Source organism: Oreochromis aureus, linkage group 14 (assembly GCF_013358895.1).
Source record: "Oreochromis aureus strain Israel breed Guangdong linkage group 14, ZZ_aureus, whole genome shotgun sequence".
Taxonomy (NCBI): Eukaryota; Metazoa; Chordata; class Actinopteri; order Cichliformes; family Cichlidae; genus Oreochromis; species Oreochromis aureus.
Genome location: NC_052955.1, coordinates 40,860,707 through 40,881,169, shown reverse-complemented (window position 1 = coordinate 40,881,169; position 20,463 = coordinate 40,860,707). Strand labels below are relative to the sequence as shown.

The 20,463-nt window shown below is 42.1% G+C and overlaps 1 protein-coding gene across 3 annotated transcripts in view; it reads right to left on the bottom strand.

The window, feature by feature from the left end:
- Positions 1-649: 649 nt before the first annotated feature.
- Positions 650-20,463, bottom strand: part of snx19b (sorting nexin 19b) — a 55,941-nt gene continuing 36,127 nt past the window's right edge. For 2 of the 3 annotated variants that reach the window (XM_031730533.2, XM_039622634.1), the window contains exons 12-14: positions 18,002-18,186; positions 17,789-17,876; positions 8,371-12,176 (exon numbers count right to left, since the gene is read on the bottom strand). In XM_031730533.2, the coding sequence (XP_031586393.1) occupies positions 12,053-12,176; positions 17,789-17,876; positions 18,002-18,186 (397 nt within the window). In that variant the 3' untranslated portion in view covers positions 8,371-12,052. Of the gene's footprint in view, positions 791-2,063; positions 2,116-8,370; positions 12,177-17,788; positions 17,877-18,001; positions 18,187-20,463 lie in introns of those variants that run through there. The other variant, XR_004198919.2, reaches the window with a different exon arrangement.

Below are 20,463 nucleotides of genomic sequence, written 5' to 3'. Positions count from 1 at the left end.
TACCGGCCAGCTGTAAATACACACATGAATGATAAATGCACTACGATACTACAGAGTCATGTTTGAGAAAATGTCACACGACTCCTGTAAAAATGAGTCTTAGCTGTTGTTATATTCCCTCCTGTGGTGTCAGTACACTAATTAGGGCTTATACAGAGTCAGACTGATACACACCGTAGTTTGTTTACATTTCAACGTCTTCTCTTTATTAACAAAACACAGAAGTTACACATACACATAACTGGGCGTGGTGCCCCCTACTTGCAATAGCTTGTATAGCACACCATATATCTTGGTTCATACATAACAGCTGTTACAATTCTAATTTATCATAAAGCACTTTTTCTACAAACATCTGGAACTTTTCAGACTTCAAACTTTGCTGTTAAAACAGAAAATAGGAATGAAGGAGAAAAAGGAGGCAGGTATTTTATCTGTCTAAAAATGAATCAAAATACTGCCAAGCAGTAATTAAAGTGTGTATTTGTTGTAATTAAATTAGTAAGGAACTCAGAGTCAGGCATAGGGAGAACCAGGAACCTTCTGACTCCTTGGGCACACAGAAAAAGTAATATTGCAACTGTCACATTTAAATTACAGTTTAAAAGACCAAACTGTGTCCACTGCCAATGAGGGAAAACTGTGACACCTGGTTCAACCTCCTCAAACACGTATCCAAGCTCCATGAGGCATGGACAACCTGCAGTTACAGACGTCTGTCTCTCTGGAGTCGGCCCAGAGGTTGTACGGCTGCGTAGCGCCCTGTGTTGACCTGCGTTGGCACATAAACCTGAGGTAGAAAAGACAAAGTTTTGCACTGTGAGCTGCTTTGTTCATCTTTTTTTTCAGACACAAGTGCAACTGTAGACCAGACGGTCAGGAAAATTGGCCTGACAGCATCAACATGTGCCACCATTACTTCAGCAGCACCCATGTGTTCTCACTTTGTGGGGTACAGGAGTCAGCCTCTTTCCACATGTGCCTGTGGCTGCCAGCTCATGAATTATTCAGTGAAAATATTAAAAATGGCCAGAAGGAGTGATCGTGCGAGGAAATAGTGAGGTGAGCCTGGTTTCATTGACTTTGTTTGATGATGCCACATTACTCCTGACAGGAACACCAATATTAAGTAAAAATTAAAAAGAAACATACGTGCTAATGTCAGCTAATAATACCAAAACAATTAAGGTGTTACTTTTTCAAGAAAATGGATGGAAAAACTTGTCAGACACTATGTTGCCCAAAGTATTCACATGCACGTGAACCTGAGTGACATCCCACTCTTAGTCCACAGGGTTTCATTGGATGTTGGCCCACCCTTTGCAGCTATAACAGCTTCAACTTCAGGAATGTGTTTATGGGAATTGTGACCATTCTTCCATCGCATTGTGAGGTCAGACACTGATGTTGGATGAGAAGGCCTTGCTCGCAGTCTAATTCAACCCAAAGGTGCTCCATCGGGTTGAGGTCAGGACTCTGTGCAGGCCAGTCAAGTTCTTCCACACCAAACGCATCCATGTCTTTGTGGACTTTGCTTTGTGCACTGCTGTGCAGTCAAGTTGGAACAGGAAGGTCTATCCCCAAACTGTTCCCACAATGTTGGGAGGATGAAATGACCCAAAATGTCTTGGTGCTGCCATTGCCTGCTGACCACGATGACAGTCATTAACCATAAAACAGAGCAACAAAATCAATAAAACACATTCTAACACATTTTTTACTTAAAACCACAGAAACAAAATAAGTTGAAGGAAACAGTCCCAGCTACAGAGGCTGTGAAGATGGGGTTCATCTTCACTTATTTCTTTAAAAGTAGCATAGTGTTTCTGGATGTTTCTCTGCAGCACTCAGACACACACAGAACAGTATTTTTGTCCTTGTCATAAGTTTGTGAGAAAAAAACTGCCAAAACAAATGTTCTTCTATGAATCAAACATATTTTGAGCTAATGAGGCACACTAACAGGAGGCCATTGCTCCTCCACCTTTTCCTCACCATGACATCACCGTCTATAACAAAGTCTTGATGAGCAAATCCAGCCGAGGCCACGCTGTTAAACTCACCATTTGAAGAAGTCTGGCTGATTTCCCCTGACTCGCCCGGCTCCACACAGCTCTGTGGTGAAACAATAACAAATATAGTGCCAGTCAATTACACAGAGGTGGGGGGGTCTGGTTACAAATACAGCTGTGGAGCTTGTTTTGACTGCATTGCAACAGCGAGGCCCAGAGTTGGTTACCAGCTAACAACTGGCTGTACTGGGAGCTAACTCCCCCACCCCCAGTTGTTGTTGCTCTTCTCTCAGAAATAGGGAAACGCTACAGTCCATTTCTGTCCCTATACAGATACAGTCTGCACAGCTGTACCTCACAGACCCCGCTGGATCGATTCAAGGGTAAAGGTCTGCATTTACATTTCCTATAGATTTTGCCATCATGAATGAAAACAAACTGTTCGTGTCGGACTTCTGAAACAAGAGTTACTTTTACTGAAAGAAGACTTCAGCTCCAATGAAGTCTGCAAACAAAACATGTCCACCCTGCAGAGTACGAGCCACTGCATTAACACAGTGAAATACAACTGCACTGTAAAATCAAATTAGTTCCAAGAACTTTAGACAAACCCGTTGCTTTAAAAAACTACGTTAAGCGTACATTAGATAATTAAGTTAGGGCAACTCCCTGTTGCATCTTATTATCTTATTATGTATTATCCTTGTGCTAATCAATATACTGTAGTTGTAAAATTGTAGCTATATGAACAGCTGTATCACAGGAGTTGGGAACTGCAACAAAGGAAACACTAGATTTGAACCTCGTAAGTCCAAGCTGTCGAGCGTTGTGGATTTTATTTTAGCCACATGATAAATACTCCAATACTTTAATACATTTTCATAAATTACATTTCAAATGAAATTAATTTCATGGAATTCCAGTTCAAGACTTCCCATTTTGGTTTGCCAAACAGGAGAAATTTCTGTAAAAAGAGCTGAACTGGTACAAGCCTCATTCACCCAGTCACACGCACACATTCATACAGTGTTTATCTATGCCTGTGCACTTTGGACATATTTAAATACCAATGGATTCAGGGAGGTGAGGTCGATCTACCCACCTTCCAACTGGTAGACAGCCTGTTCGACCACCTTTACGTCCCGGATGGACATTACTCCAACCCTAACCCTAGATGGGCGTTCAATAACCTCGTGGAGGCATCTCAAGCATTCAGACACCAACTCTAACCTGGTTGTGGGCACAGATATAAGATTTTAAGAGAAGTCCCATGACTAGAGAAGTTCAGTCCCAGTTTATTATTTACTATTCGTTGCTCAAAGTTGCAATAAATAATGGGTATCAAAAACATCTTTCAATCTTTTATCTGATTGGTCAGACTTTTTTTTAAAGTTCGTTTTTATGTCATTACACGAGGGCACTAAAAGTTCAAGGCTGCTCTCTGTCAGGTTAAAACCACAAATTAGTTTCCCTTTAAAGGCTGAAACAGCAGGACTGAAGACAGCTCGTTCGTTTTCACTCTTTGTTCTTGTTGATTTTATTGTGTTACTAATGCCATAATAACTAATGTGTAAAAGAATAAATTGATCATAATATTTACAATAGGATCACCAGTACAAATAAGAATTTCCCACCTTTAACCAGTTGTTACCACTCTAACTAAAGTGTATGTGGATGTCTCAGCTGACTGTACCCAGGCTTCTGGAGAGTTTACCCTCTGCTGTCCTTGCTTCCACACTCATGACTGTAACAGGTGAATTACTCCTATTTTATCATACAGCGCCTCCCTGTGGCCACCTCCATGAATGGAGCTTACAGCATCAGTTTGCTTATGACGCCATCTAGAGGGATTACATGTGTCTTACACATTCGTCCAATCAGCTGGTGCCATCCAGCAGGTTTGCTGTGAGTGAAGACATGATGTTACGCAGTGATAGGAGTCAGCCAGGGAAGTGTGTGCAGGTGAATATGACTCCATATATTTTTATATTAATCTTATTTGATTTTATGTTCAGTTTTAAAGCATTTTACTGGATATAAAGATGTTGGGTTCCAGTTAAATCCTGTGTTAAATAAGTAAGCAGCCAACTTCCTTCCTGCTTCAGATGTCAGGCTGTATACTTCCTTCTCTCGCCCTGATGTCCAACCATGATTTCTGGAAACTGAAGCTGTCAAATGAATTGTGTTCCAAAGTGCTTCAAAAACTGTACGGCAGCAAAACAACAAGCAGTCTAACTTTATGATCCACTGGGGGGGCAATGGTGTGATCATACCACATGTGTAGTTTAATTTTGCATCAAACTAAAAATGTTTCATCTCTGCAAATTGTTTCAGGGTAACAACAATAACTCTCTGCACATTACAAGAGTCCTGATTTGTTGTTCACAGCAGCAAAACTTGGGTGCAAAAACACACAAAAACGTGTGTGTGTGTTGGGATTCTGTGTGCACGAGCTGGCCCTTTGTCGAATGTGCATAAAACGCTTTCATTTTTAAAAAGAAAAGAAAAGAAATGGACTGAAGTGGGTGATTTTTGCTTCATTCGTTTCAAGATGCAAAAACAGTTTCCCAAAGGACAAACTCCAAACACCTCACAGAGCTTTTAAACACGTTTCCCTGTTTCACATCTTAAATAACAGAAAACGAAGCCTTTGAAAATAGAATCTTTTGGGATTCTGCCTTCAGTTTTGTCCTTTAAAGGGCAATCAGCTGAACCACGCATGCACGTGTGTGTGTGTGTGTGTGTGTATTCTATTATGTAATACAGAAAGGGAAACAAGAGTTGCAGAAGGTGGAGTGCCTCCCTCAACAAGAGCCCACAGTGTCAGACAGTACTTAAGAATGTCTGTCTGTATCTGTGTGTGTGTGTGTGTGTGGAAGGTTTGATGAGAGCAGATTGCGTAACCTGCTGAAGATGAAGAACATGTGGTTTCCATGTAAATCAGCAGAGAAGCAAGACTTTAAAGTCATTTACTGCCCAAAACAACAGCAGCTGGACGCATGCTGCCAGGTGTGTGTGTGTGTGGGGGGGGGGGTTCAATAATGACATGGCAGATTTAACTTTGGGTTTTGGACAAGTTGGACACCAACAAATGTCTTTCAATGTTGCTATTTAAACATGCGTCTGTGTTTCATCCTGTACAGAAGACACATCTTTATCACAGCGCAGCAGGATTCACACAGTGCATTTAGGTGATGCTAATAAGCAGACTGATCAAGCCTCCGAGTTCACCGTGTTATTACTGGACATTTTGTGCTGTAGCACCAAGAGCTGCAGTCACCTGTTCTCACACACACACACACACACACACACACACACACACACACACAGCTCTTTATTGTGTGCTTGAAGAAGGATGCAGCAGGGATAGGAATCTTCCCACGCAGCCTGCTTCACCTCCTCAGCTACAGTACAAAATGTCAAAGTGCAAACAGGTTCATTGTTGACCTCATATTGTGTTTACATGCTGAGCTTTCATTAAGAAAGTGGTTTCAACACACCAAAACTGACTCAGGCTTCAGCAGAGCTCCATCGGACAGCTGCTGATCGAGACCGTCTCAGTGCTCTGTGCTTGATGGAAACTTGGACGGAGCCCAGCTGATATTTCTTTTCCATAGATTGATTTAGAGATGGCTGTCGTCTATTTGTAGACACTTCACTTTAATCCTTTTCTTTCTTTTTTTTACATTTACCGCCACATATCAGCAGTAGTGATAACATACACAAGTTTTAAGCTATTTTTTGTAGAACTGGCCTGAAGGTTATTAATTTGCAATAAAGTTGGGATGGGCTGTTGTCATGGAAACCTGCGACCTGCTCCAAACCTGCAGCCTCCTCCAGTGTTCGGGGCTGCAGTTGCTACAGAGACTCTATGAGGTGGTCTGGTCATGTGGGTGCGATGGCCTCTATCCAAACCCTGTGCAGGATCACACAGAGCGTCAGCGCTGCTGTCAGAGTGAGCGCAACTCTACTTGCGGTACAAAAACGACGCTAATCTGCCCACCCATCCCCCCACCGCACTGGGCCGTGCCTCGATTTAATTAAGAGCGTTTGGAAGAAGGCGGTAAGGCAGCGTCGGCTCGCAGCAACTAGGGGTCAAACCTGCTGATTCCTCTCTGGTTGGGAATTCCAGACATTGATTTGGATGTGAGTGTGTCTCTGTAAGTGGACACTCTACAAAGTTACCTCTGCCACAGAAGTTATGCAATGATTTTTGGTGTTTTTTGTTAACATTACGGGGCGATCGTGGCTCAACAGTTGGGAGTTCGTCTTGTAATCGGAAGGTTACCGGTTCGAGCCCCGGCTTGGACAGTCTCGGTCGTTGTGTCCTTGGGCAAGACACTTCACCCGTTGCCTACTGGTGGTGGTCAGAGGGCCCGGTGGCGCCAGTGTCCGGCAGCCTCACCTCTGTCAGTGCGCCCCAGGGTGGCTGTAGCTACAACGTAGCTTGCCATCACCAGTGTGTGAATGTGTGTGTGAATGGGTGAATGACTGGATATGTAAAGCGCTTTGGGGTCCTTAGGGACCAGAAAGGCGCTATATAAATACAGGCCATTTACCATTTACCATTACATCAAATATGACGAGATTTGCATTACAATTTTTACTTTTCCATAACCATTAGAGACGCTTTGGATCTGGATGCAGGAATGTTTTGGAAGGATTGTGAGATGATGAGGACATGTCAAATTGAAAAGAAAAATCATGAAATCTCCTGTTTACGTTCACTAATCCTTCCATGATCCAGGGAACGACTCATGCACGGTGTGGAGGGAATTTTCAGTCGTGTCGGATTTGTCTTGGACTGCTTGTGTTGGATGACCAGCTAGGAAAATTCATGGAATTTGGGGGGAATTACTTCATTTAAAGGCTGTTTTGCTGTTCTGCCAAACTTACTGTAGTAGATTTCACTTGATTTTTTAGTGTTTTACGACACTGACACAAGATTAACTGTTCTGCCATAAAATCGTCTGAAAGTATTTTAAGAAATCAAACCTAATAGATGTCACTCTTCCTCTGTGGGTCCTCCGCCCCCACAGACCTCTGAGAAGCTCCCTGAATAGACTTCCAGGAACTGAGGCTGTTACTGGCACTGCTGCTCTCTTTGGGACTCTGTTATCGAAACTATGAGCGTTTGCTAATGTTTGATCGTGTGGTACGATCAGAGGAGGCGATAACATCTATCAGTGCAACAGAGCTATTTCTGTCTGGGACATTTTATATCTGTGGTGCATTTACATCACAATATCCTGGAGTTTGTTTTGTCAGCTTTAGCAGGTCTGGGTAAAAACTGCTTGGTTAGATGCAAACATCAGTAGTAAATGTCAGTAATAAATTAAAAGCTCCAAACATCTGGTTGGTCAAAGTTCAGTGGGAGAATTTTCTGTCTTACAACCACAAATATGTAAAAATAACACAGGATCACTTTGGACTCATCTTGATAATCGTTTCATTTTCATTTTTAGATTAAAAAAAGAATTTAAATTATATTCATGAAAGATGCAAACACTCGACTAATTACAGCCTGCTGCTTTCAGAACCTGCACGAAAAAAAAGTATCTGAATCTGACAGAAATGATGCTGGTACCTTTTCTCTGGTTGCCTTAAGAGGACAACATGTTAAAGCTTGTGTTTCATGTGTCCACGGTGGGTTCCCCCTTCGTGTGTTCACATGGTACAGTCGTATGTCATTTACGTACCTCTCTGACTGTTCAGGGAAGCTTCTTCCTCCGCAGTGATGCCGCTGTCTGCTCATACAGCACCATGCTGATACTGACCATACAATGACACGACTGCACGACATGAACTGAACCGGAACATTTGGCATCAGCCGTCACAAAATCCAGTCAAAGGCCCCCTTCACCTTTATGTGGCTGATGTCACGTGTCTTCAAAGCAGCTCATTCCATTCTGAAACTGTATTATCATCGGTTGCCATGGAAGCATGGATGATAAAACATTTTATTATTCCCAGTGTTTTATGGAATGTTTGCTTAGGCGTTCCACAGAACGTCTGCCAAGGATGTGCTTTCAGGTTCAACCTTTAATCAAATGTAGATCAGAATTCCTAGAAATGGTGGGAATAATGGAAAGTTTTCACTTCTCCAAGTGGATGATGATTGGGGACTGTGTGACAGCGACTGTGTATATGAGGACAGAAAAGCAGTGAAACATTAGGATTAATTGAAAGCAATCCAATTTAAAATAATCAGAATCATCTATGATCCTTATTGTGGGCTATTAGAAATGACTATGGTGCTTACAGGACAGAGAAAGCAAAATGGCCACACAACAGGGGCAATAAAGACACTGTGGAAAAACATATTTAACTGTGAGGAATGCAGGCAGAATTCTGGGGAGACAGTCAACGTCTATTTTAATATAAAATCTCATAAAAGACGACGCTCACAGGCCTCTTGTAAAAAGTGTCACCTCCACCTGGGGCCAAGAAAATAATGAGTGTGAACAACAGTCGCAGATTTAACAGCTCAGGTTCGTCACTTTATTGTTTTGGGGTTTTTTTAATGTGAAGGTTTACAAAGACAGCACGAGCACACGGTCACAAGTCACGGTGCAGACGGGCAACAAACACCGAGGAGGGGAACCGAGCAGTCAAACAGGTTAACATAATGCATTAGTGTCTGTGCTGTTTACAAAAATGTGGCTCTTTACTGTATATTTTGGCATTAACACAATACAAAGATAATGTCTCACATCTACTACTAAGTAAAGCAGGCCTATTTTATTTCCAGCCACATGTTGTATTTCTCAGACTCCATTAGAGTAGCTTTGCATGATTCACAGTTTAAAATGAGCCATATTTGGCTCATACTGGGCCTTGGTGCAGCACAGTTCATCTGCATGAAACAAACCTTTCAAACCAACCATCTTGTTCCCTCAGGAACTGAAGATTTGAACAGCAGTGAATTTGGCTGCTGTGCTCACAGATGTCCACATTAGGACCTTCCTGTTTCCCTAGCATCACTCAGCATCACTGATTTGTCGTGAAAGTATTTACAGTACTGACTCTGACTGGTAATCCATTTTTTCACATGACACTCATGGCTCCATATCTTCTTATATTAAAACCTTTTCATTATTGGGAAAAATGTCTCATTTACCATTATGTATGTAAAGCCTCCAGCGCGTAGTCATTTATTTTAGAAAACTGGCAGTAAGCTTTGAGGAAATGCTTTATGTGAAAGGCTGAGAGCTTGCAGGGGTTAGAGGAACACTGTAGCCTGGCACACATCAGGATTTCTCTGCATATCCACTCAGTTTAATGTGTGAGATATTATACTATCACTCCCACGTAGAACAGCACGTCTTCATTCTTAGAGAAACACACTTTGCTTGTGCTGGACCAGCTGCTGTAAATGTTACACCGCTAATAACTACTACCTACCTACCTACTACCTGTCACGGTTGCAGCAACAGCAGGAAGATAACGTGCTGTTCCATCTGTTACACACATCCTTCACAGCAGTCAGCAGAGTCTGACACGGTTAAAAAACACAAAGCTTGTAAAGTGTTTCAGTACAGAGGGCTGTGCTGAGGCATGGTTCCACTGCAGAGTCACACTGTAAGGCAGGACACAGAGACATAGAAGCACTTGACAGCAGAGGCCTGTCGTCTCTGTCACTGGCACATCTGTCTCGATTTTATGGGCACAAATAAATAATTTCATAAATACACCGAGTGACACATTAATATAATGGAAAGGAAAGACAGGAAGTTAAGACAAGACTGATACAACTTCACAAGGACATGAGTGCAAAACACAACATCATCTCAGTTTGTAACAAGGCGAATGTGCAGATTCAGTCACATTTGATGTGCTCAACATAAGACGGGAGGGTAACAACAAATGAAGTGCTGTAACATTGTTCATAAGGACGCTTTGAGAAACTGTAACATTTTCTATGTGATCATGAGACCCTAAGGCTGCCCGTTAAAGGTGCCAGAACTTTCAACAATATGTTCAAAGTGACTGCAGACCATGTGCTACAGCTCTCATGGGAGGGTTACCAGCATCACTTCATGGTCATCAGGCAGGTCTGCAACAAGGTCATATATACTGGCTCAAGAAGCGTCTTTATGAACATTTTCAGCGTGCACAATAGAAAAACTCTGAAAATTAAAAATGTGAAACTTGCTGAAGTCTATAAACTGATGAGATTTGTACAGTGCACTGTTCTGTAGGGAAACCGCGGGTCCCAGCATCCATATGGGTATCATGTAGAGCAGCTAATCTATAATGGCAAAATCACTCTGTCAGCAGGACAACACTAAACGTGGAGCCGAGCTTCCAACCTTTCACAGATCTGACTGAATATGTGCAGTACACCCACAGGACCAAATACCTGCACACAGGCACCACAGGAAACCCCCACAGGTCCAGTTCCCACATCCCTGATGAGTCACAGCTGTTCTGGTGGTGGGGAGGGGAGCTGCACAACATTAGTTGGGTTTCATGTTGCCGTTGATCAGTTTAGGTTTTTAGTCGCTGTAACTGATTCAGCCCCATTCCACAAAAAACTTGGGACACTAAGTAAAACACGGCAAAGTGCAAAGATGGGTCATTTTTGTTCCACGACAGACAAAACTGAGCTGTAACTTTCAGTTTGAGCTATGAGAGGTGCTATCAGCTGTGTCATCACTTCCTTCCTTCTGTTTGAGGACTGATCACAGCTGAAGAGTTTGTCGTTACAAAGAAAGAAACCTACGTGTGCACAGTTTGTGAAAGGTTTCCTGAAATAGCTCAGTGTGACAGTACATAAAGGAGTCACTCACAGCGAGGATGCTCATCAGACACCGAGGTGATATTAAACTGTGGACAGATCTCAACCCTGTACTCCCACAAAGCAACGTTGGACAACCTACACATAAAGACTGGATCTACAAGCCGGCACATTCTTATCCAGAGAATGAATGACCCTTAAATACACAATGGTCAGATGTTCTGCTGTTTTTGGAAAATCAACTGTCAGAACGTGCGATGGACCCCAGCAAACAGCTTCTATTTATGCTGACAGGCTGGGAAAAAGTGCAGAATTGTTTCCTCAACGCAGCAGTAACTCATCAGTCATCAGTGTACATAGATCAAAGGAAAAGTTGAGTAATGACATATTGTATCAACTCTTTAGGAAAACTGGTTAATTAGTAATTCAAGCTCTGCAATTTAAGCAAAGACTAAAGCGAGACATTAAAATGGATCTAGGCCAAGACACTTCCTACATCCTTTATTTCTTCCTTCCATCCTTCCGTCTTTGTGCTGACTCTTCTTATGTTATGTAGGCATCAACTGTTAAAGGACTGTGACGTCAGGCCAGTAAAACATCATCTGTCCAACCCTTCACCTCACTTAGAGGTTAGATCGTATCCAGATGTATAATATAACAATCACATGTGTGGCTCTGTACAGATCCGGAGCGATACTGAAGGATGAGTCAGAAACGAGCTGATACAGCGACTCTGAGAGAGTGTTGTGAGACTTAAGTGGAAAAGGACGAAGCAATCCTGCTTCTTAAGCTTTTCTACCAAAAGACCGTGGAGGGGAATAAGGGCAGGGTGTGAAGACCATCTGAAGGGAGTTTAATGAAATCTGGGGTGTTAAGCAGACAGGAAGAGGCTGGAAGTGGATATCGCAGGAGGCTTTACCACATGTTTAGATCTGAACAGTGCACTGTGAGATCAAACACACACCAGGTGCTCTCATGTAATCACATCTGTTTCAAATGTAGTCCGTGTGTGTGTGTGTGTGTGTGTGTGTGTGTGTGTGTGTGTGTGTGTGTGTGTGTGTGTGTGTCCAGGACACCATGTTCAAGAGCATCATATCGTATGTCACTACATCAACACATAATTAGACACAGATCTTAGTCACCCTGAAGAGTCGGGCTGACAGAGACGCAACTTGACCAAAATCACCCACTCACACTCTCAGTGCAGAACATGATATTAGAAGCAGCCCTGCTGTCACACTGCTGGGAGTTGTAGATGAGACAAGCTAAGATGATGGAAGGTGGGTTTACATGCATCTCCTCATGCCAGTAGCTTCTCTGGGTTCTTGCAGAGGGTTTGCAGCAGGCTTCTTTGGAAGTTTTCTTCAGGTATTTCAGGAACCAGGAACTCCAGCAGCAGATCAAATATGCAGTACACCAGGTGTCTGAGGGAACACAGCACCAACAATCAGTGACATGAAACAGCTGGCGTCATCAACCTGTTAAAGTGTCAGTATTGTGTGATTAGACACTGCTCTTTACTAACACACTCATTCAGAAAGGCGTTTTGGTGAAAGTGTGTTAGGATACAGCATCTGAGCTTATTATAGCATTTAGCATACATCACTCTGTGTGACAGCTAATCCATTCTTCAGTTCAAAACACAACAACATTTGCTGATACATCCTGATTCATCACATCTCTGTTAGGGAAGCATGGATATCGGTCTAAAAGCAGGAATACGTACCAGGGACAGTGTTTAACTGCACACCGTGGTTAAAATGAGGTGGCACGAGTAAGAAAGCTCAATAATGATGCTTCTGTAACTTTGTGCGACACTATTTGTTACACTTTTGGTAACAGTGTTGTCATCAACTCAGTTCACTTCACTTCAGCTCCACTCCACACCTGTGTGCATCACCCTCCAAATGCACTGGAGCTTCAGTGTTGGTTTAATGATTCAAGATTCAACATTTGTCTCGTCAGTCCACAGAATATTCTTGTCACGTTCAAGGTCATCGAGTGTCTTTCCGGCAAATGTAAGAAGACCCTTTGTGTCCTTTTTGGTCCCAATTTTGCCCAGGCTCTTTCATATTGGAAGGCTTGCAGTCCTTTAGACAGGTTTAGATTTAGTTTTGGATTCTTTTGTGAGCTCCTGGATGAGACATTCATGTGCTACTGGGAGTCATTTTGGTAGGCCGGCCACTCCTGGGAAAGCGCCAAGTTTTCTGCATTTGTGGATAACGGCCCTGTAGCTGGATGGAGTCCCAAAGCCTTAGGAATGACTTTGTAACCCTTTGCAGACAGATGGATATTAATTGGTTTTTTAGCAGTTTTTTTAGATGGTGGCATGATGTGTTGACTCCGTCTAAGCCCTACCATGGAACGGACGGCCTGTCTCAGATGTTCTCCAGCCTCTTTCTCAATGACAGCCATGATAGGATATAGTTAAGATAATGGATGGAGAACGATGGCTATGACTAGAATAGGTTACATTAGTATATTTTTGAAAGGAGCTCAACACAGTATTTTAGTGATGGGTTTTTGGTATAGTTTGTGCAATCTTAACATACCTTAACAAGAAGCAAGCCATATTTTCCTTGTTTTCCTCACACAACTAACTCCTTGCAGTGGTCTAAGCCTCATGTTAACACACTGGTGGACACTTCTTCACTTGTGGTTCAATCCAGTCCCACGAGCAGCCTGACTAAAACTTTTCTGTAACAGAATATCCTTTACCCAAATCACTGAAGGTGCCGTGTCAGTTCCAATCAACCTGTGGCACAATTTTCGGAAATGATAGTAAACAGCTGGATGCAGATGATTAAAGAATTATGTAAATGCACCACAGAAATAAACAACAATAACCACATGAGGAAGCAGAGCAGTGCTGCTGGGCACAGCGGGACGAGTTCAAAGTCCACATTAAGATTCAGCCTGTAACAATTTATCCAGAGGGAGAAGCTTGGACTGATTATATTTAACTGTTCCCCCTTCGGACGCCTGTTAGAGTTGCTGTCAAATGTCATCTTTAAAAGAGTTCAAGTGCTCCTGCATACATTATACGTCCAAGTGACTGCTCTATTAAAGACACCGATACTGCATAATGGTATTTCAAAAAAGCCAGATTTCACACACATACACACGCACGCACGCACGCGCGCGCGCACACACACACACACACACGCACACACACACACACACACACAGAATAGCTATAAAAGATGTTTTTACCTCCTTTGAAGAGGTAAAAACATCACATGATGTGGACGTGACTGCTTCTTTGCACCGTTTGTTTTTGACATCTGTAAATCCTTTCAGACCTACAGTAAACTGTGCAGTATCGTTCCAGGTGAGCCTGCCTCTGTGTCTGTGTGAGACTGAGCACGTACACTCACTGCCCACTTGATCAGATACACCTGTTTGTCTCTGCCAAACCGTGTCCATCAGAGTGTACCAAGTACTCAGGCAGAATCAGGAGCTTTCTCTTGTCAGCTGCTCTCTTTCTTTTCTGTTGTTTATAAAAACTTATGGACCAGATTACATCATGGCTGTCTTAGTCTGCTGTTCCTCTTCTCTGCCAAACCCAGGTCTGTGTGACAGCCAGTACATGCCAACAGGCACACCAGGCAGCGGGCAGGCTGAAGCCTGCTCTTACAGTGTCGACACCTCCTTCCCACCAGGTTGTGTGGAGGTGCGGGTGAGTTTATTACGGTTTTTAGACTCTTACTGCTGTAAAAATATAAATAAATAATAATAATACACTTTTAAAAAGAAAAGAAAATGTTTTGATTTTGTCAGATTAGTTTTGGGTATTACTGGAATTTTCTTCTTCTCTCCGATTCAAAAATCTCTCTGGACTTTATCAGCAGCAAAAAAGCCCAAAAACGATGAAATCCAATTATGAATTTACGTTTCTTTTTTTTCTACTTGTTCTGCTTTTTGTCATCACATGTCATCAGGTCCTTGGGTTAAAAAAAGGTGAAAATATGGCTACTCTCTCAGAGTTTAATCAGTCAATGTCGAAAACCACCCAGGTTTTAAAGGCTTCTGATAAGCACCTCCCCCACGGCAGGTGCAGGTGAACATTCAGCTACATGAAACTGCTCGTGATCACAGGGCAATCACAAGGAGCGAGGCTGCCTCTTTGTAACCAAACAAACAAAACAAAAAACTGCAACCAGTTTGTGATGTGTGACTGACGCTCACTTTTCAAAATAAAAATGAGAATCTATCACCTGCTCTGACTTACTTTGACACAGCAGTGCTTTGAGATAAATGTTATCATAAGCATCCTATCACAACAATGCTAGCATAGCCACATTTAGCACACAATACATTTAAAGTACATCATCTCAGCTTGAAGTGTCAGAATGCCCAGAACTACAAGAGAAACTGGATAAAATGTCAGTTTATGAGGTTTTTGGTCAGTACTAGAGAAGTGTCTGCTACAGCACTGTCAAACCTGCTGGTAGCTGAAAAAAGTGAAGGTTTTAACCCTTCCATCCAAAGGTTGCAGGAATATTTCCATCTGAAAATATTGTGTAAGGTTGTCACACCTCAATCTCATGCTGCCAGTTTGCTAAAGTCTAAAAGCAGTGTTAACTAGTATGTCACACTTACTGTTTGACCTATTTTTACTTCAGAACTCAAAAAATCCAAATGGTAACACTAACAGGCACGAGTGGTATAACTGAATCAATTTACAGCAAAGTCTCAAATGTCTGCAGGCAGCAGAAGTTAATAAAATCAGACGTGTGCATAAAAGTCTCAGGGGTCTTCCCATAACAATCAAACAATATACCTGATTTAAATTTGGATGATTTCCCCAACATGTCCAGATACCTTCCAGTATGAATGCTGTTTATGAGACTGCTCCCTGCAGTCTCATAAACAGCATTCATACTGGGGGCTAAAAATATCAGCTTTCAGTTTAAAGGTCCCTGATTCCACACCAAAACTGAAAGGTCGCTGTTCTGACTGTGGAACAATTAATGATCTGGAAGGGGACAAGATCAGCTAGTTACCACCTACAGTGAGTAAAGCTAACCCAGTCAACCTCCAAAAGTTGATTCTGTTCATCTGGATGTAGCGTTTTTGTGGGAGAAACGTTTCGGCACTCATCCAAGTCTCCCACAAAAACGCTACGTCCAGATGAACAGAATCAACTTTTGGACATTTACTTATCTGGATGATTGAGCATCCATCAAGACGAACCCAGTCAAGCTTATAAGATCTTCATTTACAGATATGGCAGTTGGTTTGGTGACATAAAAGAAGAGTCAGTGTGGAGACATAGCTTTGTTAGAAACAGTACACACTGCGGCTGCCACAAACGATTATTTGGATAGTCGACTAATCAGATCATGCATCCATTGAACGTAAAACGTACAGCTGATTGCACCAGCACGCATCTGCTCTAACTACCATTGGCTTACAGCTGGAAGTGTTTCAGGTATGTACTAACTAAAGATAAAGACAAGATGATAGTTTATTCAACTTTTAATGAAATTTGCAGATTGTCTCGGTGGAGTTTAATAAACTCGGCCGTCTGTTCCTTACTATCTAAAATATAACAGGACACTGGAGTAAACTCTCGACCGTCTCACAATCACTTCTCTGTTTGACGTTTATTCAGCTGTGTGAAAACTAAAACTTTAATCTCAGCCAAACCGATTTACTCAGGAACAAATAAAACACTGAAAAAAGCCAAACAATAACATTTTTAAGTTATCTAACTTATATATCATGTTTAACCTGAGTAGCCAAAGACCGTGGGGGGGGTGAAAACGACGTGCGGGAGGTTCGCTGTTCTCGCTGGCTCTAGTGACCCCCGCCCTCCCGGTCAGCTATCGAGCTGGTGGGTAACAGACGTCTCTGAAAACGTTGGAGCAGTTTGCAAACGTGATGTCTTGATAAACCGAGCAGATATTTGAAGTTTACACAGCTACATATATACAGTGTGTGAATGTGAGAGTGAATGAATAGCGGAATTGTAAAGCGCTTTGGGTGCCTAGAAAAGCGCTATATAAATGCAATCCATTATCATTATTATTATTATTATTACATTCTCACCTGAAAATATCTTAAAAGTTTATTTTGTGACCCAGAAAGAGTAATAAGAGTAATATTTAAACTAAGTAGCTGCTGCCATTGTTGGAAACTGGAATTGGCTGGGCCGCGCTATGAAACCCTCTGAAGGGTGAGGGCTATACTAAAACTTTAATGTTTTATGAAGTCTTTATCACAACATGCTGATGATTAACCAGAATTAAACAGTACTGGCTGAAGTCTTTGGCTTCTGTAAAAACTTGTGATTTTAAGATATGCAGTGTGTGATTTTACAAAACTTTATAACAGTATTGAGACATCGTATGGCACCGCAAAAAAAAAAAAAAAAGGTATTGTACTGATCTCTCCACAACCTTTCATCAACTTTAACCTTGTGGAGTAAGAGTGAAGGTCAAACACTTAGCTAACCATGCCCTCCGAGGCCGAGTATAATCCTGTGAAGCTGAAGAGAAAAAGTGATTCCCTGGTTGGGTCACTCTTAGCAGCAACAACTGCAATTACGTGTTTGTGATAACTGTGTTTCACAGCGCCGTGGAAATCTAAAATCAGGAAGGGGGCAAACACTTTTTTACACCACTCTAAAGTTTCTACTGATTTTCACCAAAATGAAATGACCTCAAGCTGTTACTGGTATCTACCTTCAGACAAAAGTTATATCTTGAAAACTGTGGACGCTCGAATGCAAACAAATAGACAAAAAACGGAGCTGTTACAGGTTGTGCTGATTCTACCATTAGTTCATATGGCGTCCCACAGAAGATGGATACTACATCATTTTGTTTATTAATTAAGGAAATCAAATAAAAACTGAGCATGACAACAGGAAGCAAAATCTGATGTAAGAACCATATTTTGTATAATTTTATGATGATGTGTTTATGATAAATCATTTCTGAGAAGAAGAGGTGCAAATGACAAAACATCCTCGCTGCATCAGACGGCACACAGGCTCGCTACCTAAAGGGCACAAAGTGGGTATATTGACCTGTTGATGTGGGGGTCCTGAAAAGAGTCCAGAACAGTCTGCCAGCTGAGTCTGTACTTCTCTGAGCCCAACACATCTGAGACCAGATCTAGACACAGAAAAAAGAGTGAGATGTAAAAACAACTCAAACTGACTGAATAAGAGCAAATACTGTAACAGGAATGACATCAATTCAAGGATCGCGCTATAACGAGCATGAGATGTGACACGTACTTGGTAAGAGTCTCATCAGACAGCGTAAAGCTTGTTGTTTGGCGTCATCCTTTTGCTGCTGGCTGCGTTCAAACACCGGGGCAGTTGGCAAAACTCCACCGGGCCACACAGCCTCCTGGATGACCTGCAGGTACACCACCCAGTACCTGGTACATGTGAGGTTGGACACACTCACATCAAGCCATCTGAAATGAATAAAAATAAAACACAGAGCTTTCAGTTAATAGAAACAATGTGACAGTATTCACTGTCCCCATGTTAGTGTGTTGGTTCTGAACTGGTGCAATATACAGGTTTGCAAACGCACGTCCACTATCTGCTGCCTCTCAGTGTTAACAGTACACCAACAGTCAAAGGTTTGCATACACCTCATGTAATGTTTTTTCTTTATTGTTACTACTTTCTACACTGTAGATACAAACTGAAGACATCAAATATATGAAGCAAGATATATGGAGTTATGTATTAATGGGGTTGGGACCATCAGTTGTGTGGTGCAGCAGTCAGGTTGGTGCACAGCTGACAGCCGTATTTGACAACTGTTAGAATTCATATTATGGTAAGAACCAATCAGCTAAGTAAATAAAAACAACAGTCTATCATTACTTTAAGAACTGAAGGTCAGTCAGTCGGAAAATTGCTAAAACTTTGAATGTGTCCCCAAGTGCAGTCGCAAAACCATCATGCCCTACGAGGAAACTGGCTCACATGAGGACGGCCCAGGAAAGACCAAGAGTCCCCTCTGCTGCTGAGGATACATTCAACTGATTCACCAGCCTCAGAAATCACAAGTTAACAGCAGCTCAGATTAGAGCCCAGATAGATGCTGCACAGAGCTCCAGCAGCAGACACATCTGTGTGAATCAGGCCTTTATGGTCAAACAGCTGCTAAGAAACCACGACTACAGAAAAGCAACAAGCAGAAGAGATTTGTTTGGGCCGAGAAACACAAGGATGGACATGAGACCATCTGTGCTTTGGTCTGATGAGCCCACATCTGAGATCTTTGGTTCCACCTGCTGTGTGTTTGTGTGAGGCAGAAAAGGTGAACGATAGTCTCTACATGCATGGTTCCCACTGTGAAGCATGACCCACTACCACTAGTGAAGGCAAAAGGACCAACAAGTGCTCAGCATCTCTGGGAACTCCTTCGAGACTGTTGGAAACCATTTCAGGTGACGACCTCATGAAGCTCATGGAGAGAACGCCAAGATGAGCAAAGCAGTAATCAAAGCAAAGGGTGGATGTTACGAAGAATGTAAAATATCAAACATGTTGTGAGTTATTTCACACTTTTGTGTTTACTACACACTTCCACATGTGTTCATTCATAGTTTTGATGCCTTCACAAACTATTAAATGAGAAGCTCTGTCCAAACCTTTGACTGGGAGTGCACCTGGAACCAGAACAGCTGGCAATGTAGGCTTGGGTTTTTTGGGTTTTTTTTTTTTTTAAGGTGCTTTAATTACTTTTACATTTTCCACATCGTCTCACAGGTGATAATGAACAATGATATGACACACTCTGGACAGGTTGCCAGTCTCAGGGCCAGCCTTTTATATTCACACCTTTAGAGCCACTTAGAATCAGAAATAACCCTCGGATGGTAAAAGTCTAAACACCAGAACTTTGTTGTGACTGTACCACTGTGGTATCCCAAATCCCAGATTAATATATCAATGATGATTTTTAACATTTGCCCCAACTACATAAACATGCATCTAATTTCAAGGCCAAATACCAACAGTTGGTTAACTTCCTGACTTCATCAGTTCAATGTTTTGTGACCTCGTCTTCATGCCTGACCTCCCTAATGCCAGAGATCATGTCCTCCAACCAGCCAATCCTTTTAGATATAACCAATGCCTAATTGCATTCCCACGCAGATTTGAAGCTCTTAAGGTCATCAGAATAGCCTGGCATAGTCTTGCACTGACAGGTCTCAAACTGATCCTATTTCCCTAAAGCCTTTCACATTACTGCTGAATTTAAGGTCTTGTGATGATTAGATTCAATAGGCTGCGTTTAGCTGGAAGATTCTGACCTCTTTCATTCTAACCTGACCTCTTTAAGACCAAGATTTACCATCAGAGGAGTGGAAACACCATCAGTCACCACCCAGACTCGATGGGGAGGTTATTTAAAGCCAAAGTAAAAGCTAAACACAACATCACAGCGTAGGGCGTATGGGTCAAGCCACTGAATGTCCATGCTGAGGTTGGAGTAGACAGGTGAAAGTTGGATAGCTAAGGTTTAATGACAAAGTCCCTCTTAAATTACATTTCAGTTACTACTAAGAATTCCAGGGCACGAAATGTTTATCCATACAGACGCTGTTATGCAACATTTTTTCCGAAGAAAAGAAAACAGGAATGAGGCCCAAGTTACCACAGCGCAGAGCAGCACAGAGAAACAATGGATGGACGCTGTGCCAGGCATCACTTTTGGTTTACAATGATTT